The sequence below is a fragment of the Drosophila innubila genome, chromosome X (genome assembly GCF_004354385.1).
Source record: "Drosophila innubila isolate TH190305 chromosome X, UK_Dinn_1.0, whole genome shotgun sequence".
Classification (NCBI taxonomy): Eukaryota; Metazoa; Arthropoda; class Insecta; order Diptera; family Drosophilidae; genus Drosophila; species Drosophila innubila.
In genome coordinates, this window is record NC_047626.1 from 25,675,299 (window position 1) to 25,700,410 (window position 25,112).

General features: G+C 35.9%; 1 protein-coding gene across 1 annotated transcript; it reads right to left on the reverse strand.

Moving 5' to 3' along the window:
* Window positions 1-18: 18 nt before the first annotated feature.
* On the reverse strand, window positions 19-18,302 carry LOC117780661. Its single transcript, XM_034617289.1, has 2 exons — window positions 16,440-18,302; window positions 19-120 (listed from the first exon to the last, which is right to left on the reverse strand). The coding sequence occupies exons 1-2, from the start codon at window positions 18,174-18,176 to the stop codon at window positions 46-48; spliced, it is 1,812 nt and encodes a 603-aa protein (XP_034473180.1). The 5' UTR covers window positions 18,177-18,302; the 3' UTR covers window positions 19-45.
* Window positions 18,303-25,112: the final 6,810 nt, after the last annotated feature.

Here is a 25,112-nt window from a genome sequence, read left to right on the forward strand (position 1 = left end):
GTTATTATTACTTATGTCGCGCGGACGCTCTGACAAGTTTTTTGCTTAAGTCTTTTGTTTTGTTCTCTGATTTATTTTTGTTTTCTTATTCGCTTTAACCTCGTCCAAGTTGCAACATACCTGTAATGAAAGAAAGAGATGACAACATTAGTATTAATATCGCAGCAGAGGTAACTGTTAAGCTCTAACTTGCAACGAATTGTCGACTGAAAAATACCCTATGCTTTTGTACTTAACAAAGTACTATAGATATTTCTATCATTTTAATTATCAGCTTTTAATAATATTTAATAATTTATTATCTTTAATATTAGCAAATAATGAAGATGCCATCTTTTAAGCAACATTTAAAAATCTTAGATATTTTTTAATTGATTAAATTCTACCAAATTTATGTTGATTTTAGCATATATACAGTTAGTTTTAGAGCTAGTCCAAAAATGTTATAATAATAATATTTCTTTTCTCTTTTGTTTTCAACTTGTTTAAGCAAGCATAGTGCGCTTTAACTTATTAAGAAAAAAAATGTTGTTTTATAAAAATAAAAAAAATCATTTTTATTTTCTCAAAACAATTACATATTAAATCACATATATTTATGTACATATGGGATATATGCTTTCTGGCTTTTGCAATTATTCCTACGAACTTAACATACCCATTCTTCATGTACAGGGTATTTAAATAGTCAATCAAATCTTCGCTGCTCATATGATTGAAACATTTTGAGCGCACTTTTGTTTTTATATTTTGTTTATACGATAGAACTACTATTCAAGCAAATATATCAAAGAAAATAGGACTTTATTAATTTTTTTTGACATAAAGAAAGAAACTAACTAAACCATGGCAGATATTGGCTTAATGGAAGCTCTTACCAATTCTGGTTCTAAAAATTGTGATAATCAACAAAAGCTTTTGTCAGTAGTCGAAGCTTTAAAGGCTCTGTGTCATGAGATATAAGTTTTAATTAGTTCATTTTTCGAACCACTTTGTGGATAATTTGCAGTATAAATCTTCGCGTTTTCTCTGCCTCTCTCTCTCCCTCTCTCATACCCTCGTTGTCTATTTCTGTCTCTATCTGCCTGCTTCCCTGTGACTATCTATTTATTTATCTGTATCTGTAGGACTGTCGCCTTGTTAAACTGCATCAAATTGATGGCCCACAATTTGTTGTCTGTCGCATCTTATCGGAAAACGGGGCGTAGAGATTATATATACACATACATAGATGTGTGGCATACGTATAATCGCAGTTGATAAAAGTTTCTTGTTAATTAACATGAAAGTGCAATGCGAAGTCCTCAGTTGACTGTCTGTGTTTCAGTTTCAGTTGCAGTTGCAGTTGCAGTTGCAACAGTTGACCGTATCCAGTTGCAAGTTGGCTGCGAAAACTCGTCCAAGCTGGCGGACGCGGCCAAACTGGCTGGCTGTACTCCTTGGCCAGGCTTAGGCTTTTTGTTAGTGGCCAATGTTGAATGTTGAATGTTGAATGTTGGCATCGTTTGCAGTCGTCGTCATATCGCCGCATTTATGCGCACATAAAAGTCAAATAATAGATCCAAAAGATACTTTGCCAGCAGCGCAACTCGTTGCAACCAGACAGAGAGACCGACGGACAGGACAGACAGATAGACGGACAGAGAGTCAGTTGTTGTTGTTAGTCGAATGATTTATAAGCGAACTGCAAACATTGTTGCTGCTCTCACATACTCTGACCATAAGATGAGCCACACAATTCGATCGAGCCAGAAGTAAAGATCACAATTGATATATGTATACTTCAACTCAAGATCAGTTGCAAGTTGTCATACGAGTATGATACTTAAATCGAACAGATCAAGTGCCATAATACAATCGTAATTGTTACTGATCGTGTTGTGTATCGACTCCTACATTTATCACACGTTCGAGAACGATCGCACAGCTTGCAGCTAATAATTGCTGTAATCTTCAACTGATCGCATGTGATCGTCAATCATTTTAAATGTATATAGATCAGTTTTAAGAGCTGATCTCTAAGTGATCTTATAATTACAATGCTAATTAAGAGATAACATATAGATCACGACGAGTTTTGTTTAAAAAGAGATCTTCAAAAAGTTTGTAGCAATTTTAGAATCATATCTTCAACCGATCTTAAAATGATCTAACAATTTCAATAATCATTAGATCAAGCCTCCCCAACTGAAGATCAGCTGATATCATGTAGGTAGATAACGAGTTTAGATTTACAAGATATTTTCAATACAAGATACTTGCCATACGGAATAAGTTATAATACAAATATTTTAATCATTTTAAACGACACTGTCCCTTTTAGGTTTTTAAAGATCAGCCTATGATCGCATAAATGTGTAACAATCTAAATAATTTAAGACAAAGCTTATAATAATGATCAATGTTTAATTTAAAAAGAATTTGATGATCCTCGATAAAGCTAGAGAAGAGCAACAAAATGTCGACTTTGGTAAGAAATTTTATGTGATTTCTCATTGCTGTTGTTATTGTTGCTGTTTTTGTTGTTGTTGGTTAAGCCAACTGTCTTGTACTTTTATGGTCGGTCGTCTTATCAATAATTTATGTCAGATTATACCGTTATGTCACAATAAATTAAAGTTGGCAACTTATTTTCCCGGCTGCGTTTGCGTTTGCGTCTGCGTCGGGGCGATTTTTCGTTTTTTATTATGGCCAAATCTGTCAGTTTAGTGGCGCATTTGGAAAATGGGGAAAATTGAACGGGTAACCAGTAAAGTGCGGACTCGTTACCTTACCCCTACCCCACAATACCACCCTCCTCAAAGTCGGACAGAGTCGAACAGAGTCAAAGTCTATATATTGGATGCTTGGCGTGCGGCGGCAAATTTCACTGTCACGCCTCGTTTTCAATTAACTTGTTGGCGACCGCTGGCCAGGCCGATAAATCAAATGAGCCGCCAGGAGGAGGCAAGCTGCAAGCTGCAAGTTGCAAGCTGCAAGCTGCAAGTTGCAAGTTGCAAGCAAACAGCCCACAGTCTATGCCATGCCCACCTTCTTGGTCACTACTGCACTTTTTGCTTTTGATTTATGAAGATCGCTTCATTTGGCGTCGATTTGCCGCTTCTGCCGCTGTTGCTGCCCCCGGTTGCTGCCACCGCTGTGTTGCACGCATCCATGTCAAAGTTTATCGCTGGCTTGTGATGATTAATGTGGCAAGCACACAGCAGCAACAGTCCAGTCCCACTGTATTCACATTGCGTCCACTGTCCAGTTGCCCCCCATCTCCTGTTGCCTGTTACCTGTTGGCCATAAATGCGCAACTGCAACTGCCCAACAGGCTGCTGTTTATGGTAGTTGGCCGTTGGCCAGTTGCAAGTTGGCAAGGGTCAAACCGTTTGCGTGGCATAGATACGAAAAAAAGTATCTTTTAGCCAGCTAACGCAAACCTGTATCTTTCACTTAGAAATGTATCTTATTTCTTTAAATAAAAAAACAAAAAAACAAAAAAAACCAAAACAAAAAAATGGCATGCACATTCCAATTGGTCTATTTACAAGTATACCAGTATCTGCTCAATATAATAAATAGTATTATAAGTATTAATTTTACAGAATAATTTTATATTTGAACAAAACAAGAAATATACTTTGAAAAGATGGAAAAGTGATGAAAGTATCTACAAGCTAATCAAATGTTGAACCTTAAACTGACTGATAGAAGAGGGCAAACAAAAAAAAGAGAGAGAGGGAAAATATATAAAGTTTGTACATCAAAATAATGTCTTTTATGGCTTAAACAAAGTATGTGTTAACTCAAATTCTATGTGTTAGATATAATTAAGAAAGATTATATGAATAATGCTTAAATAATGTTATATTTTCTGTTAGTTTCGATGCCAAGGAGGCAGAGTATCTATTTTAGCTTAAAAACTATTTTAAAATATTATAAAATATTATGTTCAAAGTATTTTCATACAAAAAATGTATCTTTTGTCCAAAAACATTAAGACAAGTTAGTAAACGATTTTAACATTACGACAATAAAAAATGTCAAATATTTTAGTTTCTATTAATAAAGGACAAGTAACCGTTAAAGCAAAAAGTAACTTTTGCACCGAGAGGTGCCAAGTTAAGTTTAAAAGTTAACTAAAATTAATTACGGGGTCTAAGTGCTAAATTTATCTCTCTAGCCTTCAGTAGCTAAGGTTCATATTAAATCAAATGCAATTAAATTACGCATTCAGCAGCTGTATGCTAAGTGTCTGTTCGTTTTAGGCAATGTATCTGCCGGATATAAAAATATCTTTTGTATATAAAACAGAAATTTAAATTCAAATTCAAATGCTATCATGCTTCAGCAGTTGAATTCTAAGTATCTTATAGTTTTATGAAATGTATCTGCCAGGTACAAAAGTATTTGTTGCATTAAAAAAATGCAAGTCTAATTCAAAATCAATTCAAATGCTTTATTTAATATTTTCTAGGTATCTGATAGTTTTTAGACCCCGTACTTAAAAAAGTACAGGGGTCTTTTAAGTTTGTTTTAACGAATATGTGCGTAACGGGCAGAAGGAGGCGTGGCAGACCCTATAAAGTATATATATTCTTGATCAGTCGATATAGCAATGTCCGTCTGTTTGTATGAACAAATAGATCTCAGAGACTATAAGAGCTAGAGACACCAATCTTGGTATGTAGATTCCTCTATATTGCAGGCAGATCAAGCTTATTTCTTTTTTCGATCGGATGACTATATCATATAGCGTCCATAGGAACAATCGGTCGAAAATCAAGTTTCAGTTTGAAATACTTTTTTACTTTATGAGATATCATAACCAAACTTATAAAATATGCACATAAGTTAGTCTTATACATCCTTACCGAAGTTGGTTTATATCGGATCACTATATCATATAGCTGTCATTGGACCGATCGGGCGAAAATCAAGTCTTAGAGTGAAAAACTTTTTTATTTTTTGAGATATTGTAACCAAACTAATACAATATGTATCTAATTTAGTTTTATTTATCCTAACTAAAGTTGGTTTCAATCGAGCCCCTATATTATATAGCTGTCATAGGACCGATCGGCCGAAAATCAAGTCTTAGTATAGAAAACTTTTTGTTTTATGAGATATCGTAAACAAACTGACAGAATATGCTTTTAAGTTTGCTTTATACAAATCGGTTTACTATATCATATAGCTGCCATTGAAACAAGTAGTCGAAAATGTAATACAGCGCTCTGCAAGGGCGTCAAGTAAGCAGAATTTTTTTGAATTTTTAGCAGTCTTAGCTTTTTCCAAAGTAAGTACGGGGTCTCCGACAGTCGAGAATGCTCGACTGTAGCTCCGTCCAACTAGTTTGAAATGTATCTACTGCCTATAAAAGTATCTTTTATGTATAATGTTGCAAGTTTTGTTGGAAATCAAATCAGAAACTTTACAGTCTTTAAGTATCTAATAGTTTTTAAAAAGTATCTGGTTCATTCTGTAATGATTCACAAAGACAACAAAAATAGGTCGCTTGAATATTCAATTGCAGGGTATCTAGTGGATGTGAAAAAGTATATGTGCGACAAATGAATAAAACGCATCGTCGTTTGCGACGCAGATAAAAAACCAAAACAAAAACAACGAAAATATAACTTTTAATTAACAACCAGCGTCACAGAATCAACAAAATCAATTTGGTGCCGCGTTTCTCAAACAACGAAAATGAAAACGAAAACAAACCAAAACTCCGCAGATAACTTTTGAATTCGGTTGAGAGACTTTATTTCGTACTCACTGTTATGGTTTGGCGTTGCCAGCGGCCGCTGCACAGTTTCAGTTTTAGTTTCAAGTCCAGATACAATTTTAGTTCTAATTCACGCAAAGCAATTATGCTTAGAAAACCACAACAAAAAACAAAAAAAAAAAGTGTGTGCTTAATATTATTAGTAAAGAATTATTTTTTATTTTTAATGTATGTTTTGCAATACAGAGAACGGAATGCAGGTTGCCGTGTGTTGCAGAATAAGGGGCAGAGAGGCAGGCTGGCAGGTGCGGGCGGATGGGGCGGACAGACGGGCAGACGGTCAATCGGTCGGACGATCGGTCGGTCGGTCGATTGAGAGCGAGACGAGACGAGACGCGTTCGCGAATGAGACGCCGATCGCTTGTTGACTTTGGAACGGCGCACGATCAACTGAACGCCTCGTTGGCCCCACAGCGAAAAGCAAAGCTCCAAGATCGCAAACAAGCCGACGATGATCGCTGCAGGCACGAAGAGCAGCCGAAGCTGTTTGTTGGCTTGGCGATCCGACGCCTTTTGTTTCTTCTCTTAACGAACTTTTTTTTCTTCCAGTTCTTTGCTGTGCCTCATCCTCAACAACTATAGCTAATCCTAGGCACTGATCGCGGCATCAATCAACAACAACAAGAAGAGGAAGTAAAAAGAAGTAAAAGAAATACAAGAACGTAGACAACGACGACAACATGATGGAATAATGGCGCTGATTGAAACATGAAAAGCATTGCGACAAACTGTCTCAGGGTCCAACAGGATCGTGTTGATCTTATGTGCCGATCCTCGCAACAAGGCTGCTAATTGCGGCGGCAAATTGCCGGCATGCATTTGATTTGCATAATGGCCACGATCAACTGAGAGACAGTTCCGTTCCGTTCCATATGCAAATTGGCTTTGGCCTAATCTTGACCAGGCGATCGGCCAGCAACTTTATGACAGGCTCTGGCGGCTGTCACAATATTTGTACGGTATTAATTGACCACTTGACGCCTGGCCCCAGACTCTCCTTCTCCTTCTCCCACCGTGTTTAAGTGTTTTATGAAGTCAGGCAGATGGGGCAGACTGATAAGCCGCAGGCAACGTACACACACACACACACAGACAGCGAGCGAGAGCGAGTGCGAGTGAGACAGCAGACAGTGTCTCGGTTGTGGCACATAGCTCATAGCTGTCATAGATACGAATATCGACTGTCCCCGGAGGCCACATGCAACAGCTACAATAGATACAAGATACATTTGGTAACCTAAAACGAACGCAACAAGAATTGAGGAAACGAAACGAATTGATCTATTACCAATAGATACTACACATACCTATACTATATATATATGTAAGAACTATACACTCCAGGTGACATAACTATGCAATCGAAGCTACTCTTGTTCTCCATTTTTAATCAGATACGTAATTTTTTGCTTTTATCTTATCTGACACTCTTTTTGGGCTATTTCTGAACTTGTTCCCAATACATTACAAGGCTTCTCAATTATCTGTTATATCAAATTATACTGCGTCTCTTCCCAGTCTTCTAACAGTTTCGCGAGGCAAGTAAAATGAATCTTTATTGTATCTATTAGATACTCTTTCTCTCGTATTTATAAATATTTAAAATAAAATTGTTAGAGCTTAGATAGAAGTTGTTAACTTAATTTACATCTCTTTTAATTTAAAGTTATATCCCTCTAAATATAAGCAATAGAGAAGATAAATGTTAGAACACTAGAGCCTGTGCAAGTTTATTTAGTTGTTTTTTATTTTTAAAAGAAAGTACTTAAAATGACTCGACACATTAATTACGGGCTTTAAAGACCCTTTTAAATAACATTTCAGCTGACTGAACACATATTTTACTACAAAATTTGTCCCATTGGTTTTAAAATTAGTTGTTAAATATTGTATTGGAAATCTTGTTTGGTAGTTAGAAAAAATTCAAAATTAACACACAAACGAGTATATTTACCATAAGAAAAATGAAAATGTAGAGAACTATTAAGAAATGATAATATGCAAAGTTCTGTTTTTATTCGTATCCATCTTCTAATTGGTTTTTAACAATATATATTATTTCTATTTATGAAACATATTTGAAAAACGCAGATCGAGAATATTTCCCATCCATATTATATTGTTGGGATATTTTAATATGCAAAATTTTTTTAATTTATAAAATATCTTTCAAAATGCGCAATTCGGGATTTTATGTACCCCCTTTGTTGCATAATGAATGTGAAGTCTTTGATTTTCTTATGCTTATAATATTTAAATTAAAATTCAAAGTCAATCCATCTTAGGCGTCTAAAAATTATTAACATGCAAATATGTATGTTTATGAGGGTGCATCAATTTTTTTCACAAAAAAAAAAATACAGTCAATTCGAAGATGTTTTTACCAAGAAACGATAATTTTAAAATCAATTAATAGTTCCCGCTTCTTGAGTTGAAAAATGTTGTGTTTTTAGTCCTTGCATGAACGAAAAGTATGTTTTAAGCACAATTGGTCTTTAACTTTGAGAGTCCTGGTCCTAACAATATTTTTGATACCAATCTTGTTAGGATCGGGCTAAAACCACTAAAGATATGCTAATAATGCATGCTAAAAGTTTCATAAAAACAAATATGTTAACTAAGAAAGCGGGGACTAGGAACTGATTTTAGAAGTATGGAACTTTGGTGAGAATCTTAGAATTGATGCATTGTAGATTACGAATTTGGGTTTCCAATTTTATATTAATTATGGACTTCGAAAGAGTACCTACACAAGGGCTTGCTTTTGTATAATTTTTCTGAGTGTTATGCTGCGCAGTCCTTACTCTACTGGCGCCCAACAGGCAAAAGATTTTTCGACTACGAACACGTTGCATTTCCTGTGCCGCTCTCTCTCCCTCTCTCTTACTCCATCTCACTCTCTATCTGTCGCAATGTCTGTTTGTGACATGCCACAAAATGTTGTCGCCATAATTTCCCGCATACACTGCGAGAAAAATGCAACTATTTATCTATGGAATTGCAATGTCAGGCTGTAAATAAGTAACTGATTACTAAGTAAATGAGTAACTGCTATTGCTTACCCACGATTCACATCTAAATCATTTCGTTTTATGGCAGTAAAAGCTTATTAGGAATATATGTGTAAAATGTATGTGGTGCCAAGACATAAATAACTTTGACAGTGGGCTATAGTTTGGCCACAAAATACCCGCATATATTCACAGTACACATACAATATTTTATCAGTAAGTTAGTGCTTTAACAGGTACTCAGTAACAATAACTGAGCGCAGTGTAAATAACTACATTTTACTATGTAGATTCTACTAAGCAGGTTACTAAAGTAACAGTTACGGCAGTAACAGTGAATCAGCTAAACCACAAAATAAATCTAGTGTTTACATCATCAGTATGTTACTGAAGTAACAGTTACCATTGCAAAAAATAATGCTATTTTACTACTTTATAATAAAACTCTTAAATCAGTTACTGTGTTAACAGTTAAAAGTAATTTGGTTAAAGTTATACTTGGTAACAGTTACTTAAGTAGAAGTTACTACAGTAACAGTTATAGGACTTAAGCTAAAAAATTAATGACACTACAAAAAGCTAAACTGAAACTGATCACAGTTCCTGCATTAACAGTTACTCGTGTAACATTTAGTAAAGTAACAGTTACTGTAGTAGCAGTTACTGAACAGTAAAATATTAAAACTGAACAGTAATTAAATCAGCAGAAAATTATTTGTATTACAGTAGTAGTTATTTCTTTGACATGTAGACATTACAAGTTACAAGTAACCAAGGCTGCAAGCCCGTTCTGAACCGAACCTCGTAAAACCGGTTCGGTTCTGGTTTTTAAGCAGCCTGAACCAGATCATGAGCCGAACCCTTGAAATTATTTACTTTGCAAACCCGAACCTAATCTAAACCGCTTTCTAAAATAAAAGGTTCGGTTCGAAAAAAAAATATCTACATAAATTTTATGATATTCTAATATTATTTGAGACTTCGGATTAAAATAAGTCACATTTAAATCTTAAAATAAAATTAAATTATCTTCAAAATATAATTTCTTTAAAAAAAAATTTAATAACTTCAAAATGTAGAGAAAAATGTATAACAATAATTATATTTTTTGCATGAAATTGAACCAAGGTTCGAACCCAAACCTTTTGTTCAGGGGGTATATAAATTCGATTGATTTCTTTTTCTATGGTTCGAACCGCCGAACCGAACCTTTAACAAAATTTTGGAGGCTTGCTGCCTTGCTAGTAACAGTTTCTGATGTCACATTTACTGATGTAACAGTTCCTTTAACAATAGTTACTGCTTTAACAGTTACTAGCACAGTTACGAATGAGAATTACAGCTCTAATAATTACCAGTAACAGTGACTTTGAACATTTATTTATCATTGTTTGCAGTGTATGCTGCATTCTCCTACAGCTGTGGCAGATTGCGGGCCGTGTTGCATGTACCTCAGTGCGAGTTGTTGTCGTGTTTGGGTGTCGCACGACAGGCGACATAACCTTTAAGGCAATCGGAGCAGCGAGTGCAATAGCAACAACAACTGCAACTCAAGTGCGGAAGAGAAGTGGCAAGAGCAGAGATTGCTGCTTGCAACAAGGCGGCCGCAAGAATGACAAATATGCTAGCGGCAATCGGCACGCAAACTCCCAATGGGACAGACGACGCCACAAACAACTCGACTCCACGTTTAGCACTTGGATTGCATTTGATCTGCCGGCTGGCGGCAGCAACTACATCTGCAACTGCAACTGCAACGACAGCAACTGCAACTGCAACTGCAACAGCAGCGACAACCACTCGGAATCGATTTGCTGGAAATTGAAAGCCCAACAACAACAAAAATAAAAACAAAACAAGACCTTAAAAACTTAAAACTTGTCTTGTTCTCGATGAATAAATGATGCCCTTACGTAGAACTGTTCTACACGATTCTTTCTATATTAAAGTTGTCCATTTCAAAACGATAAAATAATATCAGATTTGAAGAAGAAGATAAACCAATATAAAATAAAAATATATCAAAAAAAATAATCTCGATAAGATGACATTTTATAAATCATTTTATCAAATGCTTCCAACAAGAAACTGTATACAATACTGTAAGTATACAATTACTAAGTTTTTAAAACATAAGCTCCATACAATTTGTCTTATAAAGTCTCACCTACTTACGATTGTACAAATTTCGATTTTTTTGTAGCTGTATAAAAATTTATTTAGTATCTTCAGACTCTAGAGCAACTGATCTCATTTAACTTTTAGATACTATCACTTCAATTGGTTTGAGTTTAAAAGATAGTTTCGACCAAATCTTTATTCAACCTTTATTTATTAAATCAAAAAATAACATACAACAATAGAACAATGAGCTATAAATACGACTTCTGATCCTAAATATATTTTTGATAACTAGAAAAATTAATCTATAAGATCACATAAGTGAGATTAGGATAAAAAAAATTGGTTAATTCTGAAAAATAGCTTTAGGAGAGAGAAAAATTGCTAAAGATGTTCTCAAATGCTCATTATAAAACTATTAAATAAAGGCCTGAAATAATCAAAGTCGGGCTAGGTGATTTTAAAAAAAGTGCATTTGTATTATTTAATAATATTTATATTGCACATTTCGAGCGACACAGTAAAAATACTTGCAGGGTAGGGCATAAAAACAACCACAGTAACAATAACAACAAACACAAAAACAACAACAACAACAATAAAGCGACATGAGCTAATGACGCAAATTGCGCATAGTGAATACCCAACACTGTTCTTTCGTTTTCCCCATCTTATTGTTGCTGTTGTTGTTGTTGTTGTTGTTTGCTTTATGCTACTCTTGACTTGCGGTTTTTGCTGTTATTTACTTATATTTATTTATTTTTATTTTATATTTTTATTTTATTATTATTGTATTGTGTATTTTTGTTGTTTTTTTCGTGGCTTACAGCGACGCCCGCTCGATCATGTAATTACTTTGACGATCACACGGTGGCCGTTGATGGGCCGCTGACGTCAACGGAAGTTGCCGCCGACGCCGACGCAGACGCCAGCGACGAAGTCAGCGCCGACGTCGACACTATTGTTTTCGTGTGAAGTCGCCTGAGAGGCTCCGAATTCAATTGCGAGACGGAGACTGTGACTGTAACTGTGACTGAGAAGTCGACGTTGACGGCGGCGTCGACTCATTCAACTTAATCGATTCCTCGCGCCATTAGCAAGCGTCATAATTCAAGCGGGCAGCCACCCCCAATCATTTCCACTCATCTGGCAGCGACGTCAACTGCGCTGCCAGCGGCGTCGCGACGCTAACGTTGATGGGGGAACTGATTAGATATGAGCGAGCGCTGTCACAACTACGGGTTGTCCAATCTGACGGATGGCCGCGACTATGTGAATGCTATGTAGGTATGAAATGTACAACAACTGACATACAATTACCCTCAAAAACAACAACACCATCTAATAAAAAAATACTAAAGCTATGAGCATTATGCGAATGATCAACGTCATATTTTCATTAAAATTCAAATACGTATATGATCCTATAATTTTTAAAATAAAGATTATGAAAAAAAAAATTATTTGCTGATTTGTATAATAAAGTTGAAAAATAACTATTAAATTCAATTTTTATTTTAAAAATTAAAAATAATTGCTAATTTCAGTTTTTAGTTAAAAAATAAAAAGTAATTATTAATTTCAATTTTTATTATAAAATTCGAAAATAAAAATGATTTTTCAATTTCTATTATAAAAATTGAAAGATAAAAATTGAATGTAAATATCCATTGAACCAAGAGGCGTATTTCCAAAATCTACAAATATTTATTTTGTGTGACTTAATACTTTTTATATGACACATTACACACCTTAAAGGACATATATTAAGGTTATTTAAGGTATTCATATTTACACTGGATATTTATTCTTCAATTTTCATAATATAAATTGACAAATAATTATTATTTTTGATTTTTATAATAAAAATTGAAAATAATAATTATTTTTTATTTGTAAAACAATAATTGAAATTAATTTTTATTTTGAATTTTTTATAATACAATTCTATTTGTCAGCTTTTTTATAAAAATTTTTACTCTGTAATTTTTTTTTAAATTCATAACTATTATTTGCAGTCCCTGAAATATACTACATTTTTCTTTCTTATGGGAACAATATACAGTAAAAATATTGAGATTCCTCAAGTGATAAATACCACATATAAATAAAAAATTTCAAAAGAATAAGTAAGAATATAATAATAAATAAGTTAACTTAGATTAAAGTAATATCATTGTAATTGTTAAAATGTTTTTATTCTTGTGACTAGTACCTTAAATATAAGTTAAACTAGTAACGCTAGGGTAGTAATAATAATTTTAAATAAAATAACTTTTTGAAACAATTAAATTCATACAAACTATAATATTCTTCTTTTTTATCTTTCCAATTCTAACCTTAAATTGGATAAGCAATTTATTTTAATTGTAAAATTCAATTTTTTTTTCTACTTTTATTTTGAAAACTAAATAATTCATTGTCTATTGCTTTTAGTTCACTTTAAATAAATAAAAAATTCAAGTGTAATATTTTGTACAATGTATTGTAAAAGAAGAGATAAGAAAAAATTTGATGAATTAAAAAAATTATATTTCTATGGATATATTAATTTTATTTTAATTTAAATAAATTACTTTGAAAAAATTATTTTTAAAGCGTCAATTTTAAATAAATATTCATAATACAAAACCAACATTATATTCCGCGATTAGATACCGTTCTTCCTCAAATTAAGCCAAATTAATAAAAAAAAAAATTTTTTTTAAATATGTATTACGCATATAAAACTAACTTCAGTTCTAAATCTTCGAGTTTTTGATACATATATTTATGTACGTATATTTGTAAAGCTTGGTTCTAAACTTTATAGGTCTATTATCCCTTTTAGAAATGAATTCATTGCATCAGGAAAATACAAAAGATCTTAAATACTTTTATTTTAACTAAGCTTGAGTGTAACCACAAGAGTATTAAAATATCGGTGTATGAAAAGAGTTTATCAAGCTTATTATTGTTATTTGTTGTTGTTGTACAATATTTTTTTTTATTTAGCTTGTTGCTGTAAAATTTTATGGCCTTGGGCCTGGCAAGTCAGACCCAAGATTTGCCATTATTAATGACCGAGGTGCTGGAGCCTCAAGTCATAAGTAAATGGTGCCCCAGTGACGTCACAGTATGCGTTGCCTTAACACCCACACAAACAAAGAAAGACGGAGAGAGAGAGAAAGACGAGGAAGAGTGCGAGTGCGAGTGCGAGCAACAATCGTTATCTAAAATAATCAACGTATGAGTTTTCTATGAAACCCACGCCGCAACGTCGGGGCCAGACAGCATCTCCAAAATGGAATGCAAAAACAAAAACAGCAAGTCGATCTTTCCTCCCCCACTCCCACTCCCCCTCACTCTATTCCTCCCACTCGAGTCTGTTGTGAGAGGCGTAGGATACCAGGAAATGGAGATTCAAAGAAAGTCCGACAGTGATATCACAAATTCCATAAATCACAAACAGTTGATGAGATCGTAAACAAAACAGATGATCGTGATATACAATTTCATGGGAAACTTCTCGAAAAGTGTTTTTGCAAAAAATTCAGAAAAAATTTCCATTTTAATTAGCGTGAAAATCTTTAGACTATATCTTATCAGAGTTGCATAGTTCTAAAAAGTCTTTCAGTAACTGTCATAGAGATAAACCCTTAAGCATAATACCCATATAAGGCAACTAAAGTGAGACCTTTTTGGGTCTGAAATAAATATATGACAGAAATATAACAAAGAGCCGTGTGGCAAAGATATAGATATAATATATGACGATGGATTGTGTATGAATGATAAGCGTAACTAGTTCAATCATAAGCACAGATATGCGTCTAAAGACGCCACTAGTCTATACATATGTACATATATATTAGTATATATAGCTTAAGGAATTTAATTTGTTTTCTAAGCCAGTGACACGCAGCAAAGAAACAAACGTGTCAATGTTCTAAGTCAAAAGAATTATGAAATTGTCAAGAACAATGAGTAAACTGAAGAAAGAATCAATAAAAGAAAACTATTAAATGATCCTACCAAATATATCTTAACGAACAGACAAGCTAAACTTTATAATGATTAAGGTGTTCTAATGTTCTGATAACCGGAATTGTGTAAGGAATCAAAATGTAAGGAACAGGGTTCTTAAAATTCCTTAAATACCACAATATATCAAAAGATGTTATATACATATAGTTTTTGACGTATTTCCTTTGAAATTCAGTCGAAATCGAACTAAGTCCGATTTCTATAACATTTTCGTTTCTCAATTCTAGTTAAATAGGTCAAGATAGATGGTATACCATATTTTCTAAGAATTACTTGATATTGTGCCAAGCTCTGTAATTAAATATATGAACAGGTACATACATATATATGTACATATGTGTAAAATTCGACAAAATTCCTAAACAAATTTCGTGCGTAAGTTGAAATTTCCGAAATGCTGTTTATGCACGTATTTCCCCAGGCCCATTAAAAGATCTGGCTAAATGGGTATTACGTAAAGCACATAGTATATAGAAAATTACATGCAAATGTACCAACAGGTACCAGGTATATACTATACACATTTCTGGGTATGTCCCGATAATTACATATATATATTCTATATCGTATATCTGCAGATAAGCTTGTAATATGATATGAAATGTGTTTTTATACACATATTAGTACATAGTACGTATACCGTTACACAATAGTATGATAAATATTTAGATTATGACTTTATTATTATATATGTACATAAATAGAGGAATGTACTTAGTATATCCAAGTTGTTGTTTTAATTACTTAACAAATAGTTGCTCTGTTGTTGTAGCCGTTTGTTATTGTTATTGTCTGTCTTGTTTGATATTGAGAAGAATATATATAGATAAAGTATAACTATATATGTATATATAAACATATATCTATAATACAATATACTGAGTTAATCACTAAGATAAGCGCCCGTTGTTGCAGGAGTTGTATGTGTGTGTGTGGTTGTGTGTGTGTGTGTGTGCTGTGATAACACACAGTTCGCTTTGGGTTATAAGTCTGTGGCACAACGCGGTTTTATCAACGCACCCAATTTCAACATCATCATATTTGTCGGCGCCGAGTCATAAGATACAAAGAACAATAACAACAACAAACAGTAGGTTTAACCCTTCCCCCCGCCCACCACTCTGCAACGTAACGCGACAAAATGAAATCTCATTTAGTGATAAGATAAGCGGCAAATTAATTACCCCCACAGCACATTCTTCACTCTCCCCATCCGTTGCACTCTAACTCTAATATTTCTTTCCATCTCTCGCTTAAAAAAAAAAAGAGTATGTATCTATATAAAGTATGTATATTACTTAGTTATTTTAAACAGACAAAAAAAAAATATATAATAATAATAATAGTAATAGTAGTAATAGTAATAATAATAATGATAATAGCACACACAGCGCACAGTGTGTCTCTTTAATCTTAATTGAGATTTCCTATAATTGTGACTTGCTGTCGCTGCCATTGTCGACGTCGACGTCGACGTCGCTGCTGCTGCTGCGGCCGCTGCCTACCTTCTTAAAGCCATCGCCAAGCTGTGTGGCAGCCAAAAGCTCGCTCAGCTGTCTCTCCCTCTCCCGCTCACGTTCTCTTTCACGTTGCCGTTCCATTTCCATTTTCACCTCTACCTCCGCATCCGCATCCACATCAATTTCCAGCTCTTCGTCCTCAGCATCATCATCGCCGCCGCTGAGGTCGCCGCTGCTACTGTGACTGGATTTGCGGGCAAGTGCGACACGCACGCCATTCACAATGCATTCGCCGCCATCGAGAGCGGATATTGTGGAGCCGCAATAGTACAGATTGCTGCAGCTGCTGGCAGCGCTCACATCCGACTGAGCTTCATCCTTGGCGCCGCCGATGCTGCCGGCGGCAGCGGCACTCGCTTCCAGCGAACAGCGACGGTGGCAGCGTGCGCGCTGCAGTCGAAAATACTCCATTTCCTCCATGCTAATGCCACAGGCGGTTATGTCATCGGAATAATCGGATACAACCACCGACGGTGTGCGCACATAACGGACACCGCCAGTGCTGCCCAGCTCGCTGATGCAGCTCTGTGTGGACTCGCGACGTGAGCTTGGCGGCGCCGACAGCGCTGCGACGACACGTTCCTCGAGCAGCACCTTGCTGGGCACGCCTCCCACACTGCTCCCGCCCCCGCCCCCGCCCCCGCCGATCAAGCTTAGGGCAGACGTGGACGTGGACATTGCTGCTGTGGGATTGGTCGGTGAGGTTAACGGTGAATCGGGCAATGCCGTTGGCTCAGCCAGCGGCAATAGAGCCGGACGTAATGGCAAATCGGTAACGGTTAACGTCATGCGTCGCTGCGGCGTTGCCGGCAGCACATCCATATTCACATCATCCACTTCCAAGCCCAACGCCGAGTCGCTGCTCGCACAACGCGTCACCTTCGGCTTGCGACGCCTGGCGAAAGCGTCGCATTCGTTGTCGCTGCTGCAGGGACTCAAGCCGCCGGCATTGCAGCCCTCGTCCGAATTGGCAGCGCTGCCCGCTGTCGCAATCGTAATGGGCTTCAAGTGAGCCTGCTGCTCTCGCTCTCGCTCTCCTGCACCCACTCCCAATCCCACTCCCACTCCCGCTGCAGCGCTGCCCGATCGCTGCTCCGTTGGCTGCTGCACAATCATTGCCTGAAACTTTTCAATCAGCTGCTGTATACGTCTCGTTGAATCAAAAGCTTTCGCTTGCTCTCTTAGCTGCTTGTGTCGCTCTTTCTGCTGCTGCGCTGCAAGCTCGCTGAGATCCTTAAAGAATGCGGCGCGCAGTTGCGCTTTGTGCTCTGCCAGACGACGCTGTCGTTCACATGGATTCGCACACGCCTCTCTTACGGTTGTCGCTCTCTTAGTTGCTTCGTTAGTCTCTTGTCTTTTGGCTGCTGCTGTTTCTGATTTTGCTTCTGATTCTGTTGCTGAAGCTGAGTCTGTTATTGTGACTGCTGCTTCTGTTGTTGCCTGTTCGAGGCGTGCGCAACGCTTCGCTGCTCTCTGATAACTAAAAGTCGTTGGCGCTGCCGTCGCGCATTTATTTTGAGCGTTAACCGTTGTCAACGTTGTCAGCGTTGCCGTCGCAGTCGCCGTCGACGCCGGCGTCGCTGTCATTATCTTGAGCATGAAATCAGTTTCGTTTACGTTTACGTTTACAGTGTCTGTTTCTGTTTCTGTTTCGGTTTCGATGTCTGTTTCTCTTTCGGACGCGGCGGCATTTTGTTGACCGTCGCGGCACCGCGCACTCATCGCAGTCGACGTCGCCGTCGTTGGCGTTAGCTTCGCGTCGCGTCGCGTGCGTTATAAACTCGGTTTTAGATTTTTAAACGCGTCCGCGCACTTTCAATTCAAATGACACCTGCCGCTGCCGTCGCTTAACTGTCGCTCTGACTGTAAACTCGGTCTCCAACTGCGACTGCAACGGCGACGCCGACAGCGACGCCGACAGCGACGGTTGCCGCGACTGTGATGGCGACTGCGTGCTGCTGCTGCTGATTTTGTTGTTGTTGATGTTGCTCCAATTGTTGTTTTTCTTGTTGTTGCTGGTGGTGAGGGTGGTGGTGTGGATGTTGTTGGCGGTGGTGCTCTTGGTTTTGGTGGTGTTTACCCCGTTCTATTAAATTTTCGTAATTGCTCATTGCCCGCGTACGCGACCGCGACCGCTGCGGCTTTCAGTGGCGCTGACTGTTTTTTTTTTTTTTTGATGCGGCTGCCGCTGACTGTTGCTGGAATTGTAAGCAGAATTGGAATTGCAATTGGAATTGGAATTGTGTGTGATCTTGAAACGTTGACGCAATGTGCAATGATCCCGCACGTACACACACACACACACACACATACACACTAACTACTCTCGTTTGCTGCTTATTTATTTATTTATACTCATATTTAGTTTTTTTTTGCGCTCCAATTGCTTTGCTAGTTTTCTTAACTTGAGCGCGTAATTGCATTTAAGCACAAAAACACACACAGAGACACATTTAGCGACTGACAGAGTGACAGACTGACAGACGTCATGTTCATATGCTGACGCACTGTGGAACAAAGTGCTAAAATTCCCTTGATGTTGTTACTGATAGTAATCAATTGCCCAAAATGTTTACTTCAATTCTCTCTAAGAATTTCGAAAAAAAAGTGTGATCAGAATATCGAAATTTGAAATCCAAACTGTAATTTGGCAAGAATATTAAGACCAACATTAGGAGTTATGTTATTATGAAATATTGAATATCACACAAAATATTTTTAATTTCGGTTTGTGTGTTTTAATATTTTGGTTTGCTTTTAGAAATATTCTTAAAAAGAAACCAGCAAACAACCAACATTTTAAGTTGTGTCAATATGTAAATATTATGTTCACATTGTTTAATAATCCAAAAATATTATATCTTTCTCAGGTTATTAAAATATATTTTTTTATAAACTTTTTTGTATTCAAAATATTTTTGTTTTTTCAGTTTCCTAATTATTGTAAATGGAATGTTGTTTTTAGTTGAATTTAATACTTAAGCTTCCTTTTCTGTCATCCCTATTTTGTCGTAAGTATACTTTTCTTTGTTTTTGTAATTCTTACAAAAAAAAATAATCAGAGTTCGTATGAGATACCATTACTTTTTCTTTTTTTATTAGCTACTTTATTTATTGTTATTATTTGGTATTTATGCTTGACTCTTATTTACTTTGATTATCTATTGAAAGAAACCAACACAGTCAAAGCAAGATAAGTGACAAAACTGCATTTAATCGAATTATATTATTCCAAGTGCTTTAATTAAGTATGTATTTGCCAATGAATAGAATAATACGCAAAAGAACGTAGATTTTGATACAAATGTTGAAATACGTAAGCAGCATGAGAACATGTTCTCATGATAAGCCATTCATCAGTCACATACGATGTACATATGTACATATGTATGTTATTCATTTATAAGTAAAGTAAATACACTTATCACAGATACTCGTACTTTCACATTATTCTACTTACAATATATATACATATTCTCTTCCTGGGAACAGCTATGTCACTTGTTTCAAGATATTAAATGCGCTACAAAACTTTGTAAGCTTTAAATTTTAAAAATAACTTGATTCTTTTTAACCCCTTAAGATATTATACCCAAAATGTTCTTATTCCTATTCATTAGATTCAATATTGTCCCCAGTTGGGCTTTTAAAATATGTCTACTATATAGTACTTTAAATTAAAATATAAAAATAGATTATTCATTGGAAAATCAATTAAATTATTTACAAAATATTTAAAATTTAACAAAATCAAATAAAAAATATTTTTGAAATTCATGTTTAAAATATTTTATTTTAACATTTTTTAGGTATGATTTAAGGATATTTTTCCTAAATTAAGACAACATGCGGATAAAATGGCAACGACTCAACATTCAAAAAGTCAAAGAAGCATAAAATATTTTATGTTAGTTCGAATTCCCCGAAAATCAAAATATTTCCTGAGAGCCATGTGAAGAATCGGACTTGATTCAAATATTTTGTACTTGGTTTAAGGGAATCCGGAACTACCGTAATTCTGACAACGCATTGGATTGATTTTATTCCGGAATGCTGAATTTTTTTTTTTTTTTTTAACTTTTTAAAATTAGTTATCGTGTGCTTTGATTGTAAGTATATACGTTCTTGTAGGGTATTCATTGTGAAGAATGTGTAATATATTTATATATATTATTTTAATAGACATAAACTTTAATGTATATATTGAAAAAAAGTTAGTTTTTATATAAACAGAATGTGAAAGAGGTGTGACGTCTAAGGCCATGCTTCGATTGAAAATCTTTTCCTAGATAATAACATCTGTCCACCTAATCCGTGCTAGCAGATTTTCCATGGAGGTGTTGAGAAACCAAAAGACCGAGTATTGTTCCGATAAATGAAATGTGAGTTATTCAGGGGTGCTAGAAAAAGCGAAACCAACCGAAAATCTCCCAAATCTCCATACATTTTTGGGATATTTTTGGATAGTTTCGATTTCTGTGGCACCCCTGGTTGTTACCGGACTCGCCAGGTGACAAAGGTTTTACTCATCCCTGAGTATGCCGATATTTAGCCGGCAAATGCAGTAAAATAAAGCAATGAATTAACATTTGTCACAACCATCATTCACAATGACACGATGAGTAGTTGTGAGTGATCCGACAATGATTCAGATACCCGATCTTCGATTACTATTACCTACATATTTGCAATGTTCACTCGTATCGATGACAATGATCGATTACAATAAGCTAACCGACGGCTAATGTCAATTCAATATCAATTTCGATTTACGATCAGTGTTGTCCCAATGTGCGGCATCGCACTTTGTTCGCTCCATTGTCGCTATGACGTCAGTGGCTTTGGCCAACGTCGCGACGTCGACAGCATGACGCGCGTATTTTTGTCAGACGCAGACGCCACAGCGGACAGTGGCCAGCGACCAGCGGCCAACACACAAAGAGACAACCGACGACTGCGAGAGACATCGGCGCACCTACACACATACATATACATACATATATGTATATGAAGATCAGTCATGCAAGCTCTGTGGGCGGCGTCGGCGTCGTCGTTGGAGTCCGGCAAGCAGCGACGCATAGGTTGACAACAAAATTGCCGCCCATCAAGCGGCATAAGTAGCAAACAATAATTAAAAATAATAAATGTATACATACATATGTACATGTATAAAAAAAAAAACAAAGTGCAATTTTTGACAAGACTTTTGACGAGCGGACAAAAGGTGCGCTGGCACTGACGCTGACGTTGCTGCTGCTGACGCTGATATGACGCTAAGCAATCGATCTGCCCCCTCCTCCAACCCCCTCGCTAACCGGCAAGCCACAGTGTTGTTTAGTTGCGAAATTGAAACCACTTTAGGCTACACACCTGCGATAGACACTAAATTCTTTGTACGTCTCTGTGTGTGTGTGTGTGTGTGTTGTTTGAACAGCAATTGCATTACGTCAATGCAATTGACGAAATGGCAAACAATAAGCAAACTGAAGGATAATCAACTCTCACACTTTATTGCACTCTGTCTCTTAAATGCCACTCTCTTAAGCTTTGCTACTTTAACTCTCTATCTATCTCTTTCAACTTTATACTCGTTTTCTGGTGGCCCAGTGACCGAAATAGTCAACTGCTTGAACAAACTTTCAATTAAAAGCTTATTTTAAGCGCAAAAGCTTTAAGCGAGAATGCCATTAGCTTTATCAATACATTTCACACTTGCAGCCTTAGCTTTATTATTATTATTATTATTGCACACATTTGCAGTGCGCGAAAATGATCAATGCAACCAATTGTTGTGTTCGCTCGCGCAGGCGCTGACGCAGACGCACGCACGCGTGCACATTGTGCAGTCGACGTTGACGCTGGCGTCGCGATGCGTCGTCGTTGTGTTATCGCTTTTTCTAGGGCTGGCACGCAGTCGCAGCACATGCGACGCGTCGCATGATTTAAATGTACACAATATAAAGAGTTATGCAATTGATTTGTTACGTTTTGTATTCGTATTGCAGACGCGATTGCAAATCCAATACTGATATGCTTGTTGCAGCCCTGGTTGTTTCATTCATTGCATTTTCCCATGCGCTGACATTGATCAATTGCAAAAAGCTAAACAATTTTAAATGTCTGTCAATCTCGCTGTGTATGTGTGCGTGTGTGTATGTGCAGGTGTTTAAAAATTACATTTTAGCTTTTATTCTGCTTTCAAAAAAAATAAAGTTTTATTTCTCTTTAATATATATTTTGTTTTTATAAACTTTTTGTTTTCAGATCTTTTTGTTTTGGCTTTATTGTAACGGTCTTCGCGACGCAAACACGTTGATGCTGACGATGACGATGACGACGAAAAAAAGCGGACAAGAGAACGAGACGACGCGACGTCGGCAGCGCTTGTTTCGCGTTTCACTGTGCGCAAGCAACTGTTTTATTTTTTTCTTTTTATTTATTTTTTTCGTTCAGACTTCAACTAAAACTGACTCAAATTCTCACACATCGTTTTGCACTACGCACAGTGGGCTAACAAGCTTAACAAAATTGAGAACTAACAAAATATTATTTAATTAATATTTTTTCAATAGAAGCCCAATAAGTATGATAACTAAATATTCTTTAATTAAAACATATATTCTTTCCTTTTTTATACACATACAAACCAAATAGATATGCGAAAGCCAGTTAAAATCAGATTTCTCAAAACATCATTTTCATATTGCCTTATTGGAAAACGGATGTATCTTTAAACCAAAATGGCTTCAGAAAATTACCAGACATTGATGGCCCAGCATATAATACGAGCACTGCTGTCAAATCTGCTTTTGTTTTTAAAGCTTTTAAAGTTTTATAAAGTAAAAAAATCACTTAAATTATAAATTTTTCTTTGTGTTTTGGAGCATTTATGTTTGTAAAAAATGTTTTCATAACAAAATTCCATTAAAAAAAAAATTAATGAAAATAAAGCGTTGATATCGTATATCTATTATTCGAATTTAATAAAATAATAAAAAATTTTGTTTTCATAACATTAACAGTTTTTTATTGACAATGTTTAATATAAATATTACCTCCTCAATAAATTCCGTTGATACATTTTTTTGATTAACAATATTTTAAATTATAATTATAACAATTAGTGCTTCTGTAGCAGTCATATTTATTGCCTGTTATACTTTCATAGCAGTCTTAACCGTTACGACCGATGTTTAGTCAATCTTCGATGCATCGATGAACATCGGTATCTGCAAAAACATCGTAAAACATCGCGAAACATCGTTAAATAAGATTCAATGTGCGATGCATCGATGTTTTTTTACATCACTAGTACGAGTAGCAACTAAATATGCATATGTATTTAAGAAAAAAATAAATAAGTCCTCAGTGTTGTCATTTTAAGTATTTTGTAGTTGGACTTAAAAATTGGAGTCAATACTCCAACCAATAGAAACAATTTTTTAAAATGAATTTTGAAAACAATCAAATTTAAATTAAACTTTGCCAGCCCAACAGTTTGGCCCACTGTGCGACGATGCGCTGTGGTGGCACAGAGTGGGGTGGGGAGGGGTCGTTCGACTGTGGCTCGTTGGAGGCTTGCCTGCTGCTGTTAAAGCTGCTCTCCTCTCTGCTCCACCTCGCTCTTCGACTCTGCTGAGCTCTGCTATTTAATAATCTAGGCTTGCTTTGTTATTCACACACACACACACACACAGAGCGACTTTTGTACGTGCATACACATTAAAGCTTTCGCACACGGTCACAGCCAAGCATCTTGTTTATTTTGGGCGCGTATTTTTTTTTGGGTAGTTAAATATGTATTAACATTAATTCATTGGACGCACACTTCGCACTCAGTTGCCAAATGCAAACACAACAACAATTGCTCTTTATATTTATACATACTTTGGCTTATTTACTCTCAAATATTAATTTATTTTTCATGGCAGTCTGCTAAATGGTTGCTAGTCCTTCCGAAATTTTCTGTTAAGCTAATAAAATTGCTATAAATATATATATATATATATTTTTTTTTAATTTGAAGAATTTGTTCACTCCTTCACTTAAATAAAATCACGTATACGTAAATGCTGTACAGGTTGTGTAAAAATCTATTGTCTACAGTTTTGAGCCGGTCGAAATGCGTTAGTGTTTTGTATCAAAGTAGAAGAAAGATGAGAAAATTATAAAAAATACTTAGCATTACTACACTTAAGACCGAAAAAAAAATTATGATTTTGGTTTAATTTAAACGCCCGTATCGAGTAGACCAGAATACGTTCGCCGACTGAGACTTTTCTATGAAATAGTTGTGAAATTATTCTGCTTCTCTTTAGGGCACCGTTTATTTTAATACGATACGGGCCTTAATTTAAAAAACTTATAAGCCTTCTAAAAGCTGTCAAATCTTGCTAAAATGACAACAAGAATTGCCTTCAAATGAGTTAAAGAGAAACGATTGCAAGAGCAAAATATAATGGTATTCAACAGCATTGAGCGCAAGAGAAAACAAATGAGAGAGTACAGCAAAATGGCAGGTCTTTACCGTTAGCCGACAATGGCTGTGCTGCGACGGCGTAGCAGCAGCATTAAGAAGCGTAGGAATATTTAAAATAGGAATAAGATAGACAGTGGGGAAGGGAGTTACATTTCTACTAGTAAGCTGAGACAATCACT

Coding starts and splice junctions, on each gene's coding strand:
- LOC117780661 (XM_034617289.1), bottom strand. CDS start 18,176: ATGAGTGCGCGGTGCCGCGACGGTCAACAAAATGCCGCCGCGTCCGAA. Junction 121..16,439: donor TTGGCGATGGCTTTAAGAAG/GTAGGCAGCGGC, acceptor CTTTCATTACAG/GTATGTTGCAACTTGGACGA.